The sequence below is a fragment of the Xenopus tropicalis genome, chromosome 8 (assembly GCF_000004195.4).
Source record: "Xenopus tropicalis strain Nigerian chromosome 8, UCB_Xtro_10.0, whole genome shotgun sequence".
Classification (NCBI taxonomy): Eukaryota; Metazoa; Chordata; class Amphibia; order Anura; family Pipidae; genus Xenopus; species Xenopus tropicalis.
In genome coordinates, this window is record NC_030684.2 from 29,536,002 (window position 1) to 29,560,485 (window position 24,484).

The window sequence follows — 24,484 nt, forward strand, 5'->3', positions numbered from 1 at the left end:
ACAATTCCTATTGGGTTTATTTAATGGTTAAATGATTCCCTTTTCTCTGTTATAATAAAACAGTACCTTGTACTTGATCCCAACTAAGATATAATTACCCCTTATTGGGGCAGAACAGCCCTATTGGGTTTATTTAATGGTTAAATGATTCCCTTTTCTCTGTAATAATAAAACAGTACCTGTACTTGATCCCAACTAAGATATAATTACCCCTTATTGGGGGCAGAACAGCCCTATTGGGTTTATTTAATGGTTAAATGATTCCCTTTTCTCTGTAATAATAAAACAGTACCTGTACTTGATCCCAGCTAATATAATTAATCCTTATTGGTGACAAAACTAACCTTTTGGGTGAATCTAATATTTAAAGGATTTTTTAGTACAGGTGTCGGACCCCTTATCCGGAAACCCATTATCCAGAAAGCTCCGAATTACGGAAAGCCTGTCTCCCATAGACTCCATTTTAATCAAATAATTCAGATTTTTAAAATTGATTTCCTTTTTCTCTGTAGTAATAAAACAGTACCTTGTAATTGATCCCAACTAAGATATAAATAATCCTTATTGGATGCAAAACAATCCTATTGGGTTTAATTAATGTTTTATTGGTTTTTCAGTAGACTTAAGGTATAAAGATCCAAATTACAGAAAGACCCCTTATCCGGAATACCCTTGGTCCAGAGTATTCTGGATAACAGGTCCTATACCTGTATACTCAAAGTTTGGAGATCCAAATTAAAGAAAAGGAAAGATCCGCTTATCAGGAAAACCCTAGGTCCTGAGCATTCTGAATAACAGGTCCAATAACAGTACCATAGTGAATATAGTGAATACGTCCTAGAGAGCCCTTCAAAGAGAAAACATCACCGCCATACTAAATACAGCACATGTAACATAATACATCATAAGTCTGATAGGTTGATGTAGGCCAGTGTACACAATATCATATATCCCAAGCTCTCTACATACATGGAAATTTTGCAACATTCGCTGGATTTTAGAGACGGTATCTATTTCCATGACTTGCCAGTACAAACTTGAAGAGGATTCAGGAGCTCTGTGTTTAATCTATGAAACATCATGCATGCTGGTGCACTAAACCAACTTATTTCTCTAGGATCAAAAAGAGAGCCAGCGCCCATAACAAAATCTCAATGAACAACAGAATATGTAACTAAAACAGTGTTTTTTTTTAGAGTAAAAGTGAAAAATTCCAAGCTTTTGATCCCTGCAGCATTAAGGGGGATATTGTGGGGACTTTGAGGAGGAGAAAATGTATTTCTATTATTGGAATGGTGAAGAGGGTGGATTATTATTTGCCGCCGAGTAAACAGCTATGAAAGTTTGAAGGTATGAGCATTGCACAAGGATTGCAGAGATCCTATAAATTGGCCCCGATCCATTGTACTGTACAAGATTAACTCCTTGCATCTTCTCAGCTGCAGCCTTAGAAACATTAAACATAAAAAAATAACTTATTTTTGTGCTACGTACAGCGCATTAAGTTTAACAGCTGTTCCAAGGCAGAGAAGCTTTGATTTAGATTTATAGATTTAATAATCTGTTACATTTGGCGATATTCTTTGTGGTCTGCCATAAATATTAGGCATTTTCAGATAAAATAAAGCCAGAGTTAAACTGTGCACGAGGGTCCCCCCCCCCTATAAGATATGAACAGCGAGGCTACGAATTTGATCTGGAAACCCAGAATGTATGCGGTTTACATACTGGTTTCAATTTTCAGCCATTCTTTGGTCTCGCTCTGAAAAAAAAAAAAAATCAATTGCTTTTGAAAATAAATCTAGCTTCAGCTGCAGCCAAAACTAACTGACTTGTCTCCAAAGGACAGCAAAACTTGTTATTGTAATAGTGACACATGAAATCTGTTGATTACTTACAAAGTACTTTGGCAAAAGCCTGCGCCAATTCCTTTTAATTTTTTTTTTTGCAATATACAGCGGGTGCTCGAAATGTTCTGTGGATTAATTCTGTATAAAAAAATAGCTGAACAAAAAAGCTTTTCCTTAATAAAGGATTTTTTTATTATATGAAAGAAAGCGGTGTTTACTTTTCTGTGCCAACCCTGATTTTATTACATTTGCTTATGAATAATTAGTCCTGGACAGATTTATGAATCATGGAATCTGCATGCTCGGATATATTTGTTGTATGATACAGCACAGGCCGGTGTTTAGTAATTATAGGGTTATATTGTAGTGCAGGTAAGGGATCTGTTACTCACAACAAATCTTCAAATATTGTAACAGTTTATGAGGCTCTGTACATATGGAACTGTAATAACTGTAAATGAATGGACACACTCTGTAGACCTTTATGTATTATGACAAGCTGGGCCAGAAAACACTCTATGCATCTGACATTGTTATGCTCTATGACCCATTTTACAGTTTTTTTTAAATTAAGTTCCTATTTAAGGGTGAAGACACACGGAGCTACTAGTAGCAACTACTTGTCAGGGCTACTAAAATAGACAATGCAGATATTTTACTGATATCTCTATGTGCAAGGTCGGGCTGGGGGTGCAGGGCCTACCAGGGCTGTCATCGCAGGGTCCCCATAGATCCCCCCCATGCCCCCCGCTGCCCACCCAACCCCTTCCCCTGAGCGTACATACTTAGGCGCATTGGGAGAGGGGGACCTGTGGGCCCCAAAAGCACCCAGCAGAGATCAGTTTTGGTTCCCGGTGTCCCGCTGGCCCAGTCTGACCCTGTCTACATGTGTTTTAGCAGAGGCAATTCTCAGTATTGTCTATGGCAGTGTATTTTCTGGCATTTAGTAGCCATGGCAAGTAGCTGCTACTAAGTAGCTCTGTGTGTCTTCACCTTAAAAGTTATAAATAACACTTCACGTGATATTATTCAGCTGAATACATTATTCTTACTGCAGGAATTGCTCTATAAAGCTATAAAGCTTTATGTATGTATGTATATATATATATATATTATAATGTATTCCTTACTTTTCATGCTTTTCTAAGACTTTTTCTTCACTGTTCACTGACAAAAATGAAAAGATTTGGCCTATGAATACTGTGTTCCAATTACAGGTTGAGAGTTGTTCTTGAGAATTATCCCCAAACGCATATTACAATGGTCTGCATTGTATAATAGCCTTTGTTTATCCCACTTGTCTGAATGAGCTGAATTTCCAGCATGCACACTGTGGGGATCAGTCTCTATGGGAAAATAACTGAAGGTCACATGATGAAGTTTCCATGTTCATTAAATGGACACAATCAGCCCCTGGCCTCATTATATAGTTTGATTCGAGATACTGGCAGTAACTTTGTTTATGTCTTCAAAAAAAGGAAACCACTATATTTATAGGTACTCCATATTTGAAATGCTTACATTCTATCTTCTTTTCAATATAAAAATGAAATACAGAAATCAGTTGCAGGTTATGTAGTAAAATGGTTTAAATTTGACATATGACTGTATTGTGTTCTATGACCAAATAGTTTATTGTTTATTTAAGTGTCCAGAAATATATATATATAAAAAAAGTCCAGGAATGGTGCACACAGAAGTCCAGGTACTGCCTGGGTGCATGGTTAACACAACATAAATAGTAAGCACAAACAAACCGCACTCACAGGACTTATATGAGACAAAAAAATGGTGTTTAATTCAACGTTTGGCTTAGACTCAAGACTCAAGCCGTCTTCATATATATATATATATATATATTTGTGGGGTTTATTTTATATTTATTAATCTATCTATAAACCTGTTATCCAGAAGGATCTAAAATACAGCAATGCAATTTCCCGAGTCCTTTTGTAGCTAGCAATTCTTTATTTTTGGCTGATTTGGTATTTATAGATTCTTGCCTGCATGTCCCTCCCCTTTTGTGACATCAGAGAGGGGCAGAAGCAGGTCTATAAATACCGAGACTTGCCAGGTTAGGGTCAGGTGTGGATGGGACACAGACGGGTTAGGGTACAACATAGGTCATTTTTTAATTGACCTGCACATCACTAGTGCATGGCATTACAGGTATAGAACCCCTTATCCGGAAACCCATTATCCAGAAAGTTCCGAATTACGTAAAGGCCGTCTCCCATAGACTCCATTATAAACAAATAGTTCTCACTTTTATAACTGATTTCCTTTTTCTCTGTAATAATAAAACAGTACCTTGAACTTGATCCCAACCAAGATTTAATTAATCCTTATTGAAGACAAAACAATCCTATTGGGTTTATTTAACATTTATATGATTTTTAGTAGACTTAAGGTATGGAGATCTAAATTACGGAAAGACCCCTTATCCGGAAAACCTCAGGTCCCGAGCATTCTGGATAACAGGTCCCATACCTGTACCAGTTACCCTATCCAAAAAACAAGTTCCAAGCATTCCAGATGATTAATCCCCAATTGGATAATAGCACCCGAGGGCGGCTGAATTTCTGAATTTTTTCCTCGGCAACAAATCTCTGCTATATAGCCCCTGAGCAACTTCTATGGAAGATAAACCGAAAATAAACAGAAATGCAAAATACTTCCTAATATGAGTGCCACTAGATTTAATTGACCAGGGAAAAAGTCTGATCTTTCCGGCAGGGGAAGGCTACAAAAGAACTGCCTCTGATTCCTCACCAAGATGGTTTTCCTGCATGGAAGCATATGTATACGGGCATGCATAATGTTCATTAATATGGCTGTATATAATAACACTGATGCCTACGCAGCGCTATTAAAGGGGACCTGTCACCCACACATAATAAAAGCCAAATTCTGTTTTTTAATTAAATCATCTATACTTGTTATAAATGTATTTAAAAATCTGAGCCGTCAATCATATATTGCCTGCCCCGCCTCTATGCCGCAGGCATAGAGGCAGGGCAGGCAATATATGATTGACGGCTCAGATTTTTAATAACAAATACTTTAACTTTCCATTCAGCACTTCCTATACATCACCTAGATGGCAAATGCATAAGATTTTGGGGTGATACAAAGCTTGCCTTAATAACAGTGCGCACAAAATGGCGCCTGCCTGCTGGCTGTGACTACTATTTCCAAGACTGAAGGAAAAATAAATTCCATAATTGAAACAGTGCAAGTAAAGTTTATTTTGTTCTACTAACCTGATTCAAAAGGATTTGGAATTATTTCTTAGGGTGACAGGTCCCCTTTAAACTTACACAAACATGCCCAGATGCTAAAAGACTTTTTTCCATGTCAAGCTCACGATCTATATTAAAACGGTGAGGTGAAGCCATGTAAACCATTGCTAAGAAACGGATACATTTGCAACAGAAGGTAGAAAAATAAACACCTGAGGAAAACTTCCAGCATGCCTTGCAACTAATTCAGCTGGAAGCAGGAACTCTTGCCTCAGGTAACCAACAACACGCCACTTAACATAACTTGTAGTGTAGCGAATTAAAGCCGATCTCCTGAGGCCTACCATTTTGAGGAGGGTTGAATCGCCTTTTCTTTAAAATTCACCCAATAACAGGCAACTTTAATAACATAAAATGAGTTCCCAGTGGCTCACATATTAAGGGGGGGCATTTTAGAGGTGTTTTTATAATCATTTAGCACCAAACAAAGTATGTTTATCACTGTCCACCTTGACTTTATGGGGCAGATTCATCAAAACGTGAGTTTAGAGCTCAGTACGTAAAAACTCACCCACGTTCTATTCATTCCTATGGGATTTTAAAAAGTGTATTTATCAACTAGTGAACTCTTACTTTCACCTGTTGATCAATACGCTTCTAAAAATCCCATAGGAATGAATAGAACGTGGGTGAGTTTTTATTTATTAAGTTTTAAACTCACGTTTTGATAAATCTGTCCCTATGGGGGAGATTTACTAATGCACAAACGGTCCGAATGCGTTTTTTTTCGAAATGATCTGTATTTTTGCGACTTTTTCGTATGTTCCTTGACTTTTTCGTCGCCGTCGCGACTTTTTTGTATATTTTCCGCGAAAAATCGGATTGGTTTTTCCACCGTTTACAGTCGCTCAATACGAAAAAAAATTGCGACGGCGACTAAATAGTTGCACAAAATACGATAAAGTCATGACGACGACGAAAAAGACGCAAAATTTGCGTTTCCAATATGATTTTTTCCCTTTCGGGATTTGGATTCGTGTATTAGTAAATCTCCCTCTATGTGTTACATGACATAAGTGACTTGGTGAAGGCAACTCAGCGCATCATTTAAACCCGCCTGTTAGCTCCTTGGCACGACTTTTTACTTATGATTTCCAAATGTATCAGAGGGAAATGTAAGCTGCCTTCTTGTATGACTGGTAGATCAGCAGCCTTTCAGCTGACGAGCTGACTGACAGAATGCAATCAATAAATAAATATACAGCTGGCTGATAGAAAAATAAAATGAACTTTACACCTAAAGAACAATGCAGAAGGTTGTGGAAAGAATATTTTGCTACCAACAAAATAATGATTTCTTTAATGCAAGGATTTCCAGGTTATAGGAATAAAGAACACAGGTCATGAGTGGTTTAATGGTTAGTTTAACACCAGTCCAATAAAAAGGGAATCTATGATGCCCAATCCTCACAATATATCTACAGTAGATAAGGTTAGGAAGAAATTTTTGAACTCCTTGAGGTTAAGCAGCTAAACTGATGGTTTTGTTTACTTTGCTCTGAATACATTGACTGTTTTGGAAGGAGTATGTTTTTCAACCTAACTTGCTATGTTTTACTGTAGGTAAATACCAAAGTTTACTTTAAAAAATGATACAGGTGTGGGACCTGTTATCCAGAATGCTCGGGACCTGAGGTATTCCGGATAAGGTATCTTTCCGTAATTTGTATCTCCATAACTTAGGTCTGCTAAAAATCATTTAAACATTGAATAAACCCAATTGGATTGTTTTGCATCCAATAAGGGGTAATTATATCTTAGTTGGGATCAAGTACAGGTACTGTTTTATTATTACAGAGAAAAGGGAATCATTTAACCATTAAATAAACCCAATAGGGCTGTTCTGCCCCCAATAAGGGGTAATTATATCTTAGTTGGGATCAAGTACAGGTACTGTTTTATTATTATTACAGAGAAAAGGGAATCATTTAACCATGAAATAAACCCAATAGGGCTGTTCTGCCCCCAATAAGGGGTAATTATATCTTAGTTGGGATCAAGTACAGGTACTGTTTTATTATTACAGAGAAAAGGGAATCATTTAACCATTAAATAAACCCAATAGGGCTGTTCTGCCCCCAATAAGGGGTAATTATATCTTAGTTGGGATCAAGTACAAGGTATTGTTTTATTATTACAGAGAAAAGGGAATCATTTAACCATTAAATAAACCCAATAGGGCTGTTCTGCCCCCAATAAGGGGTAATTATATCTTAGTTGGGATCAAGTACAGGTACTGTTTTATTATTACAGAGAAAAGGGAATCATTTAACCATGAAATAAACCCAATAGGGCTGTTCTGCCCCCAATAAGGGGTAATTATATCTTAGTTGGGATCAAGTACAAGGTATTGTTTTATTATTACAGAGAAAAGGGAATCATTTAACCATTAAATAAACCCAATAGGGCTGTTCTGCCCCAATAAGGGGTAATTATATCTTAGTTGGGATCAAGTACAGGTACTGTTTTATTATTACAGAGAAAAGGGAATCATTTAACCATGAAATAAACCCAATAGGCTTGTTCTGCCCCAATAAGGGGTAATTATATCTTAGTTGGGATCAAGTACAAGGTATTGTTTTATAATTACAGAGAAAAAGGAAATCATTTTTAAAAATGAGAATTATTTGCTTATAATGGAGTCTATGGCAGATAGCCCTTACGTAATTACGGAACTTTCTGGATAACGGGTTTCCAGATAAAGGATCCCATACCTGTACTTAGAGTAACATTGGGGTTTATAATGTTTTACTACCCTTTATTTATATATCACAGACTTGTTATGTTGTTATAGATCTTGCTCCTCATTCCATTCAGTGTATAGTGTACGGCCTTTATTCCATACACACACAAGGATCATCAAGAGACAGCTATCCTGCCTGTATATTTTTTGAGTGTTGGAGGGAAACCAGAGGAAGCCCACACTGACATGGGATGAATGCACATATTCCGTGCAGATACTGTTCAAGCGGAAATCAAACTCAGGACCCCAGCGCTGCAAACCACTGAATGAGTAATGATGCTTCCTATAATTAATGATCAAACTAGAAATGTTGGATTTTTAGGGTTATTTTAGATCACAGTAGCTGGAAGGCTGCACGTTTGACATTCCTGGTGCAAAACATACTAAGTTTATATGACACATATGGACGATGTAAGACTTAATCTGTGCTATATTTTTCCTCCCCATACAGTTGCTGGCATCCATTCCAGCTCATCCTATAGCCTTTAGGCCACATGGACACAAGATAATTTTCCGGTAAGGTGTTAAATTAAAAGAAAAAGGGGGGAAGGCAGGAAATTCATAGCGTGCAAAGTTGCAGAGTCACTCAATCAACACATAAAGCTATTAAATCCCCATCAACCAGGGCAGAGTTAATTACAAGTCATGCTGCAGGAATGACAGCTTGGCACAGTGATACTGCATTATGTCTGCCACTGTGGGAACAAATATAATTAACTCATTAAGTAGCCTCTGATAAGGCCATGCATAATACATTAAGCATTTGTGTGTAATATTATGAGACTGGGCGAGAACCTCTAGATCTGTCACTGTGTGCTCTATGAATGCCATAAATTAAGGGGAAAAATGAACCATCTCTTTAATTTAGAAGAAAATAAACTTGTAATTTCATCTTCACCTTGCAGGTTGAGAGAAATTAACTGTGAAATAGTGAATGGCATTTGCAGTACAGTTTATTACACTGCGTAAGTGTAAATAAACCAGCAGTTTAACATGCTGTCATTGAGATTACAGAGAAAGGTTCACCTTTAAATCACAATTTCTATTTGGCATCTCTAACATGAATCTTTTATATATTTCTGTTGCTAAGGACAGTGATCCCCGCAACCAGAAAGCAAATGAATTAGGAGATTACATTTGTATCGTTATCATTATTTTATTTGTTGCTTTCTGTTCCAGCCATCTCCTACTTATGCTTTGGTCTACCATTTGAACAAATTCCCGGTTGCTAGGGTCAGTGAACCAAAAAGCAGATAGTATTTTAATTCCAAACTGAGGGGAGGCAGAACAAAAATAGCAACTGCAAAATGCATTTTGCCGCTGACATTGTCCACAAGAGATACAGCAACAACAAGAACCATTTTGTAAGACCAGAATTTAGAAATGTGTTGGCCTATAATCATCATATGTTGAGTTATAAATATATATATATATATATACAATCAAGTGTCAAGTGCTCTACACTACATAATGTTAGAGTAAGGGGGAAAGGGTTTTAGAGCATAGCAGGATGATTAGGGCCCCAGACTGAGGAAAGAAAAGCAAAATAAACCCCAAACTGCAGGCTTATTTCATTTGTAACTTAGATTTATAAGCCCTGTTATAAGCCATGTTGTCACCTAATAGAATACAGCAGAGAGATAACAAAACTACTGCTATAAATCTACCCTTCCACTGCTATTTCTGAGGTAGTAAAGATTTGCCCTTGCAAAATGTATAGTAAAGATCAAACCACACTAGTTTGAAGTTGTAGAAGATACATACTATATATATATATATATCCCTTAAAACGATAAATAGTGTAACTAACTATAGGCTCATATACAGTATGCCTGTATGCTGTAAATACCCTGGTCTAACATTATTAGTTGTTTTAAAAAGAGTTACAATTATGTACAAATATTTAATTCACCTTCTCAGTGTTCTAATTCTAGTTGTACTAAGTAATTTAGCCTGCAGTCCATATCTGATTGGCCTTTAGGGTAGACCATCCCACCCAAGTGAATGATACGTCTGTGAATCTATTTACTACACCGTATGAAGGTAAACAGATCCAATTATTAACTACCATACTCTGACAATACCAGACATTTTGAACACATGTCCCCCCACTGTACTGACAGATTCTATATAAGAACCCCCAGTGTTACATTAGATATAACACTAGTTACATTTGTGCTATAACCCTATCTGTAATTTTAGTCTTATTAATGCCTTTTCAGTGCCAGTTTCATTCATTTCTGCCCTGAATTTTTCATCTCTCAATTCTGCACATACAGTACCTACAGCAACCAATCAACAGCTATCGTAGACCAGCCTTGTGTATTTAATATGCTAAAAAAACAAATGCCTGCCTTGGTTGCTATGGTTACTGGATAAAAGCAAGATTTGACCATGTTACTACAAAAGATCATATGAGTGATGAAATATGCCAGCACTGCAGCAATTAGAGCTCTGCAAAAGGAAACGCTGCAAAGTTTGCGCCAAGTCTGGTAGCTAAAAACAACCAATTAGGTGTTTGCTTTCAAACAAGGGACCCTTAAATGTGCTATTGTTGTTTGCTATTGGATACCAGACCTGGAGCAACTTTTGTGAGTTTTATCACATTACCCTTAAGTCTTTATGTGGCAATTGCCATTATTCAGATAATTTCTGGCACCCCATTCCCTACAGCCATTGGCTGACAGAGTTTAGCAATATTTGGAATGTTACTATATAATGGAATAAATAACAGCTATATTCTAGTTCTGTAACTTGTGGTAACATTTAAAAACAATATGGTCCAGTTGGGAGATGGCTTGCAGCCCTTCAGCTGCTCTAAACTACAATATCCAGTAGGAGCAGTGGTTGTCTGAAATTTCCCTTGACATAAATACTAAACTAACAACTATTATACATAATGTCATAATATGCCCATTTGTACTTTTAGAAATGGCATTTTCTTTCCAAGCCCACTACTTGTCGGAAGGCCAAGGACAACTGCTCTAAAACCAGCTCTGGGAACCAGACTCTTCCAAAATCCTGAGCAGGGCTACAAAAGTCAATCAAATGATCTGCTTAGGAAGTGAGATAAATTGGATCAGCCCACAAAACACAATTACTGCCATAAACTATATTTCAAACAATAAATGATTGTAAGCTCTACTGGGCAGGGACCTCCTTCCCACTGTGTCTCATACCACATGGCACTTATACATATATATACATATATGTATTTATTGTATTTATTTATTATATCACTTGTCCTTCCTGTGTGTAATTTTGTATTCTGTAAGATTGTACAGCGCTGCGTACCCTTGTGGCGCTTTATAAATAAAGTTATACATACATACATACAAATGAAAAGTAAAAGAAGTGTGAAAAATGATAAATGGGGCTGACTTTTTTTGATAATTAGTTTTGCTGAAATTCAGCAGTATTATGCCTGTCAGTGTAGGGCAAACATTGCTGTCCTTTCGTTCTCCTTTTCTATTTTCACTCATTTTCTGTTGATTTTTGAGTATTTAGTAAAACCATGACATTTGAATCAAAGTTTTCCTCATCTGTAATCTCGTATCTCTCTAGGGGGAGCTAGTGAGCCGCAAAAAATAAAAGACCTCTGTTCACACATCACTGGGACTATTCAATTATCTGTTCACTTCAGATTTTTGTATTCGGGACAAAAAAGAAAGCCCCCCCACCAATACTTACTAAAAGACTGATTTTTCTTATTTTAAGGCTAATCTAGTTTTAGAAATGCGGGCAGCTTATTCTTATGCAAACGTCGCTATCGTGAGAGTATTTACTTATATTCCCAATAAAAAAAAAAATAAAAAGCGCTTTAGGACAATAAATCAACAACTGGAAAAAAAGCACATTTTTAATTGGCGTTTTCATTTTAGTGAGTTTAAAATTAAATATGTGACTATCGTCCATGGTCTGAGTGTTTATTAACCATTGTGGTTAAATGGTTAAATTTACACTTCTGTTACTAACAGATTAAACATAGAAGAATACAGTTTTTCCATAATAAATATATCTACGACTGGCTTCGTAAACGAATTCATAACACAAATAGCACTGAGACCTTTACCTCTAAAACTTTTATAATGATAAACTTGACATACTGACACACTGGAAAAATTAAATGCTGTTTTTAATGAAATAATTACATTTTATAGAATATATCTTTCCTGATAGTCTGTTTCGTAAAAGAGTTTAAGAAGTTTGTGCAGGACAAATGCAGTTTTAAAAACAACTTGATTTTGTTTTCTTTCATTCTGGCTATTAACTACTTAGATTTTATATTTTACTTAATTTTGGTATTAAACACGTTTTTCTTTTTTCCTTTTTTAGCTGTTGTTTTGCATTATCCTTTAGCGTGTAATATTAGTATTACTTATTTCAAATTCATTATATTATTTTTTTCTTTTTACAAAGAAATATATAAATATTCGGCACTATTATTTAAACAAATAGGAACCCTGGCTGTACCAAAAGTACTTTGCAGACAGACAAATTTAACCTGGTGGAATACTGAATATTTTTTTCTAAAATGTTTTTGGGGGGGGGGGGTTGATCGAATGTACTTGCGTCAGTTTTTTGCAGCGCTGGATCGTTAACCAACAATTGTCTGGTGTGTTTAAGTAAAAAACAAACTATTAAGTTTAGTTCTAGATAAACTAATTCGTTTTTGCAAGTTTTTCCTCAATGAGTGTATGGTGTATGTACTGGTGTGTTTATAATCCTATCCTATGTTAAACAAATGTAAGTACATTTGACGCAAATAAACAAATGCTTTTATTATGCTACAAATAAACCAACCAAAACTTGAGAGGGCCCCTCAGGTATCCCAACACAGAAGGATCTGCATCCCACGCCAAAAATGGGAATGACTCAGTGGGGGGGGGGGAGGTTCCCCTCTCAGGGACCAATTGCATGAAGCACATTTCCTGTGACATTAAACCATCTATTGTCTGCAAGAATTAGGCAGGACGCTTTATCTCCTAGTGCCCGGGGAGAGCTAAAGGCAACACAATACTGAGGGTCCTCATACACAAAAACTCCCCTCAATACCCACCATACCTTATTTTCCCTGGGAATTAGCTCCCTGCTTGAAGGACCCAAATCTAGATCCCAAATGACTTCTGTCCCATGGGTACAATGAAGCAACCAGAAGGCTCATTTCCTTGCCACTATAATAGGCCGGGATTAATTATTGTAAAAAGATACCATTGGTGTGTTATGGTTATTAATTTGCCCTACATATGTGCATTATAGGTACTACTAAAAAAACAATAGCAGACTAGAAAGATGAAAAAAGATGCACATATATACACATATATATATGTGTGTGTGTGTGTGTGTGTGTCAAATTGGAGAGAAGTATAGATAGAATAGTTATAACTACACACAAATATAATTATACAAACAGAGCGATTGGATGATTTTCCCATACACAGAGTGTATGTAAGACAACATGCTCTTGGTAAAGTTATTAGCCATTAGGGGAGATGTCCCTTTACAAGTGTAGCAGTTCCTGTGTCTGAGTCCTGGGGTACCCCCCCCCCTCCCTGTAACAAGCCAAAGGAATGTAACTGCCATCCTCAATGTGTATAGGGACACTGTGGTGCCCCCACTGTAAAGGCATCTATGAATACATGAAATATCCCTTGCTGTGTAGGGACTGTGGGGCAATGAAACTCACTGAGGGGTGTAGTTCTAAACAAATATCACAGGTGCTTCTGTGGGGAGCAGACTCCCAAGAACTGATTTCCTGACCTAAAAAAGCCAATCAAATGGCAATTGCTCCAAGTGAAGGGAGAAATTATCACATAGGGAGAAGGGGAGTCTTTTTGAAGTCCTGCTTTCCTTCTGAGCTATTTTCTGCCTGTCAAAATCCATCCACTTCCAAACTGGCCCAGCTAAGCCTTCAGTGCTTGCCCAGTTAGAGGGGCACAATGGGAGCCATTTAGCATTTGTAATAACAAGTCGGGGAGGGGGGGCTAAAGCGGGAAGGCTTTAGTTCTGTGGGCTTCCACTAGATAATCCCTTCCAGGGCATTCTGGGGGTATAAGGGTTAAACACTCACATGACGCAGCAAAAAGATATGAATCAGAGAATTACTGCCTTTCTGAGTTCAATGCAATCTAGGTTTGTGCTCACACTGGGATAAAATTGCGCCATCTCAAAAACAGTAGCAGATACAGATAAATATGGTTAGAGAGAAAGAAAGGAAGGAAGGAATGAGAAAGGAAGGAAGGAAGGAATGAGAAAGAAAGAAAGAAAGAAAGAAAGAAAGAAAGAAAGAAAGAAAGAAAGAAAGAAAGAAAGAAAGAAAGAAAGAAAGAAAGAATGAATCTACATTCGTTCAACACCGCTTGAGTTAGATGTAATTTATGATAACCAATATATAGATATAGTTATTCTGAATCAGCAATGAAGAAATCAGTAATGAGAAAACTGTTAGAATTCACTCTCAAACCTAAGTTTTAAGCATAGTTCTCTCCATACAGCCAAACCTACATTCTAATTGTGTAATTAAGCTAAAAGTAAATTGAAGGACATAATCGGAAACAGATTTCTTTCTTCCTTTCATTTTATGATATAAAATAATATAGATCACCGATTTGCAGACAGAATGTAACTTAGTTCGTTTTTCTGTTTCCCATCCCCAAACCAATTATAAGTTCATATTTGAACGCAATGAAACCGATTTCCATTCTAAATTTGAAACAATGAATCTACAATAAACAGACGGCAACAACAAAAAAAATATAAAACAATAGCGTCTTTTTTTACATCCTAGTTTTCATTGGAAAGGCTAGTGTTTGCGGATCCGATATTCGTATAGACATTATCACAACGAATTCAAGTCGATATATTCCAGACGAGCTGGGGGAGAATAAGTTTGGGTGCAGGGCTTTGGTGCTGAGCAGAATCATGTTACTTATCACAAACTGGATACACGTAACTAAATATTGTTGTTACATGACAGACTGACGCAATCCAGTCGCTTTCCTCGTTATCAGTAGCACAGGGTGATCCTCAATAATAACACAAGGGCTTTTTGCTACTGATGCTGATTATAAAAACAAATTCTATCAGCATGAAGCAGTCAGATACCTCTGTCCACACCCCTCCCCCCTCTTTGGGGGTTATTTATGGAATGTTCCTGGGCAAACTGTAACCTGATGCTTGGATATATGAGCCTTCCTCTGATTCATTATTGATTAATAAACAAAATACAAGCATCTGTTTAACCCTTTGCTTTCTGAGTAAGACAGCAACTGATTACAATGAATGGAAGAATTGATAGACATCCCCGCTTTTCACACTGTTTGAATGCAATGAAGCTTAACTGTCCACACTGTCGCAAAAAAAAGTCTAAAAAAAAAAAAAACATTTAATCGGTCTCTCGCCTGCCATTAACCTACCAATCTACTTGTTACCTAGGTCGCTGCCATCAGTCAGACACTTGGTACACCAACACGGTGAACAGTACCAACCATGTATTATATATAAAAAGCCCTAAACACCCACCCAAATGCACACAAACTCTTTATAACATCGTATCCATAAACAAGATGAGCCACTTGGCTAAACTCCTCGGGCGAGCAGCCTCATCTCCTCTACTCACTTGCAAAGCTTTTTGCCTTTATACCTGAAAGGTGAGTAATGCTATAGCTTTCAGGTCCTGGCAAATTACCAGGCTGACAGCACTTGCTGCAAATAATTATACCCAGCGAGGCTATTATTATCAGTTGAGCTTTAATAAATGGAAGCTGTGCTGTGTAATCAGCGGCACAACATTACATTAGGAACAGATGCGAGAGTGACAGGCGCTTACCTGCGTTGTAGGCAGCCAAGTCCGCCCCAGGACCTGGGCTTTTCCTCTTTCTCGGTCTCCCTTTCTGGACAGTTCCCACGCCATTGTAGTAAGGCAGCCCCAAAGAGGCAGCCCCTGTGCCAAGTCCTGAGCCCTTCCCTGATGCTACATCCGAGTGACTGAAGTGAACTTGGTATTCTCCCTGTATCAAAGTCTCAAAGTGGAGCCGGCAGTATACTAAATTGTCCTTCATGCCAAAATGGTCCCCAGTGGTGAGCATCTTGTTGCAAGTGTTGCAGGTAAAGCAGTTGAGGTGATACACTAAGTCCCTGGCTCTCATTACCATCTCAGAGGCAGAGATTCCCAAGTGGCACCTGGCACATCTTTGGACTGAAAATCGCCTGTGCAATCAGAACCAGGATAGGTCACAGTTAGTCAGCAAGTCCCTGTGAGCTTTCAGCTATAACATGCAAAAGAATGGATTCATATGGCAGGCACACTAGGTTAAAACAAAAAAACAAAAAAAACACTTCTAAAAGAAACAAAAAGAATTGGTGTATACTTTAGATAACTTCAATTTCTGGTGCTTTTTATTGATTTTAACAGGAACAAGGGGGGAAGCAATTTGCCTTGGCGCCTTTTGCATCCTGTGGCGTCTTGGCGCAGCAACCCACAGCCTTCTGGTTAGAAAGGAAAGTGTGCCAAGGAAACTTACCCCCCCCCCCCCGTATGGTAGCTTGCATACACAACTCTGGGTATAAGGCATAGCAAAATGTTCTGCTTTGTATGGAAATAAAAAATCTAAAATTTCAAAATTGATTTAACATTATTTTCACATTTTCTTTGTAGACACATGACGTTTTTAACTGCAAGAAATACAAATATATACATATACATATATATACATGTATGTACATATATGTATATATATATATATATATATATGCCTCTCTCTGTATATATACACACACATATATATATATATATATATATATATATATATATATATATATATATATATATATATATATATATATATATATATATATATATATACAGAGAGAGGGGCACTCACGAAATAGGTGCATGTATATATACATATATCTATATAAATCTATCTTATAACTATACATATGGTATGGCAATCCCACGCCAAATCAAGTATGGGCTAAAAATATACCTATATACTGTAGTATTCGGTTTCTCAGATAGGTCAGATAGCAAATAGCTGCTCTTAGTTGAAAATACAAGTGCTGAAGGTCATTAGATGGTGGTGTGTATTAAAAGGCACACTCATATACTGCTAGGGGAATGTTAGCTTCTGCTGCAGAAGTAATACCATAACATGTACTATAAACACAATTAGGGTATTAAACGTGTTTTATTATATAAGTTTTAATAATGAATAAGCAGCAATCTATTAGCCAAACATGACTATGGGACTTTGCTTATTTTTTTCTTATCCTATTTTAATTTTACAAAATTTAGAATTTCCCATTTATTAGCTAGCAGCGGAAATATATTATTATTATGGTGATAAACAGCAATATTACTGCAAGAATGGGCACTACTCAGGCTCAATAACATAAATCTGAAATGTAACATTGATATCATGTTTAACTTTGCCCCATTTAAAAGGTAAATATATTCTGGATTTAGGAGTCATTTGAAATGAAATTGGTGGAGTGGTTTGTTCCATCATTTTTTTGTTTGCTGGATCTGGTTTCTTGAAGCGGCACTTATTATAGGGGGGATTTCTGATTTCAAGACCTTGTACTAACGCAATGTAGAGGCCTTGCCTTTTAACCCCCATTTAGGTTGAAGACACACTGAGCAGCTACTAAAATAAACAAGGTTGATCATTTACTGATAATTGTCTCTACCTGTGTTTTAGCTGGGGCAATTCTAACTATTGTCTATGGCAGGGGATGTTATGGCGTTTAGTAGCTGCTACTAAGTAGCTCCATGTGTCTTCACTGTATCTTAGTAAAATAGTAATTGTTTTTGTAGCTTATACTAACTGCCAACTTGAGCTTATTATAACAATACTGAGCTGGGTCGCTGTCTTTGTTGGTTGCCCAGTGTGCAGGAATTGTGTGTGTGTTATAGGGGAAATAAGGGGGTGTACCTGTAATAGTCCTCTTTGCAGTATATGCTTCCATCTTTGCTGAAGCAGGTAAGCTCCGACTCCAGGTTTAATTTACATTCACAGCACTTTAGGCAACGCATATGCCATTGTTTGTCAACTGCCAAGAGGTAGTACCGGTCTGAAATCTTCCCTCCACACCCTGCACAGAGTGCGGCCCGGTCACTGCTGATGGATGGCATAGTCTGGGGACATAGGGAGACAGGCAACATTACAGCAAAATTCAAATATCTACTGATATTGGCAAAAGCTAATCTAGCCAAATGCACTTTTTATATAAAGAGAAAGAAAAGAAAGAAAGAAAGAAAGAAAGAAAGAAAGAAAGAAAGAAAGAAAGAAATTTAGTACAATAATTCAAAATAAAATTATTATTATAGGGGATTTAGTTTTATTTCGCATAAGGATTTCAGGACAGAAGAGAATGATAATAATACTTCTCAATGCTCTCCCATCTTCCTGTTCATTCACTAGAGAAAGGGCAGATCTGTCTCCTAAAGCCAGATTATATCATCTTCTTTGGAAAATTAAACCAATTGTCAATTGGACAACACTTTCACCCCCAGCAGAAACAACTGCCTATTCTAAGCAATGGCTATAAGGGGGGATTAAAAGATCTCTCTTTAAATGTTTTGCTCCACAGCAAGAGCGTGTTTTACAATAATGTGCTTGTAGAATTTTGCTGGGTAATACGGCAGAATAAATAGCATTTGTTGGGACATTTACATTGACCTGTACACCACGTGGAATCCTGGTTAATGAAAGCCTTTTCTGCTTGAGGAAATTGAAAGCGAATTACAAACTAAAGCTGGTCCCTGATAAAGCTTTTTTCGTGCTGTTTTAATACAAATTCCCATTGTTACAAGATAATGAAACTTTCCACTTGGAAAACAATGAAAATGAAAAGTCAACTTTAAAAATAAATCGGTTTTTTTTTCGAATAGATGATAATGGCGTTAAAATCGCTTACCTAGATACGGAGGCAACTATATATATATATATATATATATATATATATGTATAATACTAAATTATAAATTATTAAATACTCAAAGGTATTTTTATTTTAGTTCTTTATGGTAAAAAAAATACACTTCCTTCTTTAACTAATAAACACTGCATTTCTAATTGTTGCATCCATATTTCAACTAATTGATAATTAAATAAGTGCTTCTTGCAGGTTTGAGGACACCGTTTTCAGATCATGATCATGTATGGTAGCTATCAGTTTCTGCTGATCAGATCTCTAATGTTATATTGCAGATAACGTTGGCAATGAAAATATGGAGACGGTTTAGAAGTGGATACATTGACAATATACATACATCTGTAAACACATGGCTATATTATCGTTTTTTTAGATTTTTTAGAACTTTTTTAGAGCATAGTAACTACGTTTGGCTGGTCGGTCAATTCAAATAACGGTTCAAATGAACTGTCATAAGACAATTGCACGTATAAATAGGTTGTTTATATATATATATATATATATATATATATTTATATATATATATATATATTTAGATAGATAGATATATATATAGATAGATATAGATAGATAGATCATAATTAAATTAGATAGATTAGACAGATGATGATAGATAGATAGATAGATAGATAGATAGATAGATATAAACAGAAAGGCATGAGTAAATAGGTGGATATACAGATAAATAGATGCGATAGATGATGATAGATAGATAGATAGATAGATAGATAGATAGATAGATAGATGATAGATAGATGATAGATAGATGATATGGAAACAGCTAACTTATACCATGTTGGTATTAAAACCATTAAAGCTTTGTGTGTACAGAGAGCGAGTTGATCTCCTTCCACAACTAATAACCGATTGCAGACTAGTCGCTGCGATTGGATACAAAGATTATTATTATTATACTTTGATTTCTAGATAATGATCATTTTTAAAGAGCATTTTATGAAGCTTTGCTTTAGCGGTATTGTACTGTAAAAGATTCTAGATAATGAATTATTTAGAATCTTTTTTTTCTGCCTGATCAATGTTATATATCCGTTCGTTATTTCCGTACATGTGAAGTCCCGCATAACAGGGATACAGGGAACCCATCCCTCTGATATATCTTGCAATGTAAGTGTGTTGTAAACCTTGGGGCCTTGCTTTCCTATAGGCTGCATTTTTGAATACCAAAGCTGTTGTTTAAATAAATGCATATCGAATAATATAAATGCATTAGAAAAAGAGATTTTTCGAATAATCGGAACCTTAATTTGGCATTTTCGGTAAATTAACCCCCTCGGCCCCCAACAGCTCTGCAACTCCTGTCCCATGCCTACCGTCTCAGTCTCCCCTCTATCAATTGCAGAGCTGATAGCCGACACTTCGTTCTTGCTCCTTCTGTCCATCTCATCGATGACCCCATGCATCTCCCCCCCTGATAGACTGTGGAAAAGCATCTCTGCAGCGTGGAAATGACACGCGTGGGAAATCTGACAGAAGCTTTGGTAGCCTAATTCCATAAACTGGAGTCCTAAGCCATGCACCGAATGTCCAGACCAACAATCAGGTTGGGTTCCTGGGTTGCTTCTTCTTCAGTAAACGAAAGGCTCAATCGGAGGTGAAAATGAATAGATACTAATATCAAAACAAGTCAAAGAGCCGCCGACCCTCCTGACTTGGGAATGTCATGTGATGTGCCCCCAGGAATAGCAGCACTGCTAAGGATCAGTCTTGAAGGGCATATCTGGGCATCTTCAGGTGGTCGGTGGAGTTTATCCCAGTGTAGGCAACAACTGAAATGTCCATTAACTCTGTGTGCTTGGTAAAATTAGGAGATGACTGTGAAAGGAGGCGAGCTGAAGAGATACCTTGGTTAAAACTGACAAGGTTTCTTGATGAGAAGCAGTAAGGATTCAAGGCCTCTTCCGTTCTTGGCAAGTAGGAGATACAGATCCCCCTTAAACAGCTCTTCACTCCAGAGAGGAGTTAGCAAATGAATGGCCACAGTCCTTCAGAGATCAGCTGTCAAAATTCAGAATGGGCATTTTTTTTTTTCTTTTTTTAATGAAAGTTATGAGAAAGGAGATAGGCTTTGCCAGCCCCAAACTTCTAAATGATGGGTGTTGTAGATCTTCTGGGGGGAACCGTTGTTGTGATAAGTTTTTTCGTTTCTGCAGGCAGGGCTATGTGTGTGAGTAATGGGGGAGGAGGGTCCTCTTCTGCATGGGCTTGCTGTAATCCCTTAAAGTGAGAAGCTCCCTTCTCTATTCCTCATCTGCAGTTCTGTGTGCAGTCACAACTGCACCTTTTCTACAGGGCCTCTGACGCCAGCCCCTGCCCTCTCCCCATTGGCTGCAGCTTACCAAGGGCTGCTTATTATAGTGTGAGAGTACTGGGTGGGGGAAAGGCTTGTTCTCTTACAATCAAGAGTCTCTCTTTCCGCTATTCCTTTTAAAATGCCCCTCTGTCCCATCATGTGACCCGGGGGCTAGTCAGGGTATCAGCTAAGACTTGTCTGGCTAGGGCATTTACTGGGGGCTTGCCTAGTTCCCCCCACAATTCCCTTCATTAATCACCTACCTTCTGTTATCTCTAATGGAAATGAAGTTATCTCTATTTGAAATGAATAAAGAAAGAAGCAGTTTTATCTGGATACAAATCAAATGATTCTAGAACATATTACAATATACCCGTTTATTAGTTCCAGAAAATCATGCGAATGTTATGAGTTACAAAGGCAATATAGTGGGCAAATCTGGCTGCAGCCAACCATAAAATAAACAAGAGAAGCAGGATATTTTTGAATTGTGTTCATTATTTATTATGTCTGTGAGGTTGGGAAACATCAGTATAATCACCTCTTTGCAGCGATTAGACTGGCAGTGCCATAGATGCTGGGGATTATAAAAGGAATGCACAGAAACAAAAAGGAGGGGGGGATTTAACACTTTACATTCCGGGGACGTTGGTAGCGGACAAATAAGGTTTTTAGATGAACACATGCACACTCGGAATGGGAAAAACATTGGTTTACTTAATATTTAGTCTTAAACGCATTAAGCCAATGGCTGGATAGAGAGGCAAGGAGAGATGATGATCGCCCTATCATGGTGGTTCCTTTACTTTGTATAAGTGCTCGTTTTTGTTTTTTTTGCAACGGGAACATTCCCAGACTTCCACAGCAATCTGTGCTTCCTGAGTACCTCAAATATAGCTAACTCTTCTGCTTTTAGAAAGATTAATCCTAAACATGAATATAATTCTGCTTTGGGGGCATGACATTGTAAACATTTTTTAACCCACAAATATTCAACTCAATATTAAAGAGAGAAGTTGAAATTGAACGTTTATGATTATTATTGTGACAGCTACACATTTCATTCAACACAAGAACAAATAGACATTGAACACAAGTACAGATAGATAGATAGATAGATAGATAGATAGATAGATAGATAGATAGATAGATGATAGATAGATAGATAGATAGATAGATAGATATAGATAGATAGATAGATATAGACAGACAGACAGATAAAGGACAAATATGCCTGTATATATATATATATTCAAAAATAATATTTTAATTAGAACATACACAAGCTCATACACCTTGACACACACACACACAGATAGATAGATAGATAGATAGATAGATAGATGATAGATAGATAGATAGATAGATAGATAGATATAGACAGACAGATAAAGGACACATAGGCCTGTATATATATATATATTCAAGAATAATATTTTAATTAGAACATACACAAGCTCATACACCTTGACACACACACACACACACACACACAGATGATGGATAGATAGATAGATAGATAGATAGATAGATAGATAGATGATAGATAGATAGATAGATAGATAGATAGATAGATAGATACATAGATAGATAGATAGATGATAGATAGATGATGATAGATAGATAGATAGAAAGATAGATAGATAGATAGATAGATGATAGGCAAAGGTAGATAGGCGTGTATATAGATGATAGATATAGATATATGATAGATAGATAGATAGATAGATAGATGATAGATAGATAGATAGATGATAGATAGATGATAGATAGATAGATAGATAGATAGATAGATAGATAGATAGATAGATAGAAAGAAGGACAAATAGGCCTGTATATATATTCAAGAACAATTTTAATTCGAACCTATATACCTTGACACACACATACAACTTCACACACACATGTTCATAACACACATGCACACTCAGAAGCACACTCTCACACACACATTCAGGCTCCCCCTGTAACCCAGGGAAGAGGTGCCCCGCTGCCAGCTTATTATCCTGCACAGATTTCCGTACAAACACAGGGACCTTTCAGGGTATTTAAGTAGCCGGGCTAATCTGGCGCCTGTGGGATATTCTCAGACCAACTATGGGCAGCGCTGCCTTCTGTGCGCTACTAAGCCCACCTCAGCAAAGCGAGTTTGTTCCCAGGGACTTTATGCTTCTGTATATGGGAAATGCATGTTTTAGCCCTCTATATCCCACAGCCTTTTGTGACAGATAACGGAAAATACAAGATGATTCGGAATAATTTTACTAGTGCTTTGTCTGAATCTGCCTCTCAGTTGTTATGGCTGGTGTGCTGGGCTGCCTGTGCCCTTATGCCATGAGGGTGTGTGCTCCTTACATAGGGCATAGCTGGATGGGCTGGGTAGATTTTTCAGTGCGATTATAATTTAGACAATATCGATACCGAAATGTATAATCAGTTTATCTGTATAAGCCTCAGTCAGCTGTTTATATACCAGGTGAACGCAATGACTAGTCTTTCAGTCCGGTGTGTGTAGGTGTGTATGGGGGAAGCTATAATCTCCACCCTCAAAGAAATATCCAAATAAGGCGCAGTCCCCTTAAAGAAACAGGCATTTCCAATCAACGGAAGCGCGGTAACAGCAGGTACACAGGATCACCTTCTTCAAAGGCCTGCGTCTGCTTTGGAAACAATGGAACTAGGAATTCCTATAAAAAAAACAGTTCCTGACCAGAAGCTGATTGTTTTGCTACTACATGACAGGTGCAGGAAACCTTCCCTACCAAATGCCTGAGTATAGTAAGGCGACCAGTTGGACCCCAAATGCCTGTATATAGTAAGGCGATCAGTTGGACCCCAAATGCCTGAGTATAGTAAGGCGACCAGTTGGACCCCAAATGCCTGAGTATAGTAAGGCGACTAGTTGGACCCCAAATGCCTGAGTATAGTAAGGCGACCAGTTGGACCCCAAATGCCTGAGTATAGTAAGGCGATCAAATGGACCCCAAATGCCTGAGTATAGTAAGGCGACCAGTTGGACCCCAAATGCCTGTATATAGTAAGGCGACCAGTTGGACCCCAAATGCCTGAGTAGAGTAAGGCGATTAGTTGGACCCCAAATGCCTGTATATAGTAAGGCGATCAGTTGGACCCCAAATGCCTGAGTAGAGTAAGGCGATTAGTTGGACCCCAAATGCCTGTATATAGTAAGGCGATCAGTTGGACCCCGAATGCTTGGGTATAGTAAGGCGATCAGTTGGACCTATCTACCCGGATACAAGCTACTACTGTACTAAATAATCGCACTCTGCTGCTCATGTCACATCCTTGCAGCCACTTACCCCTGCATGCAATGGAACAT

General features: G+C 37.5%; 1 protein-coding gene across 2 annotated transcripts in view; it reads right to left on the reverse strand.

The window, feature by feature from the left end:
* Positions 1–24,484, reverse strand: part of lhx2 (LIM homeobox 2) — a 47,564-nt gene that overhangs the window by 16,960 nt on the left and 6,120 nt on the right. The window contains exons 1-3 of one of the 2 annotated variants that reach the window (XM_002938749.5): positions 20,165–21,171; positions 17,831–18,033; positions 15,724–16,103 (exon numbers count right to left, since the gene is read on the reverse strand). In XM_002938749.5, coding sequence (XP_002938795.1) covers positions 15,724–16,103; positions 17,831–18,033; positions 20,165–20,347 — 766 coding nt within the window. In that variant the 5' untranslated portion in view covers positions 20,348–21,171. Of the gene's footprint in view, positions 1–15,723; positions 16,104–17,830; positions 18,034–20,164; positions 21,172–24,484 lie in introns of those variants that run through there. The other variant, XM_004918829.4, reaches the window with a different exon arrangement.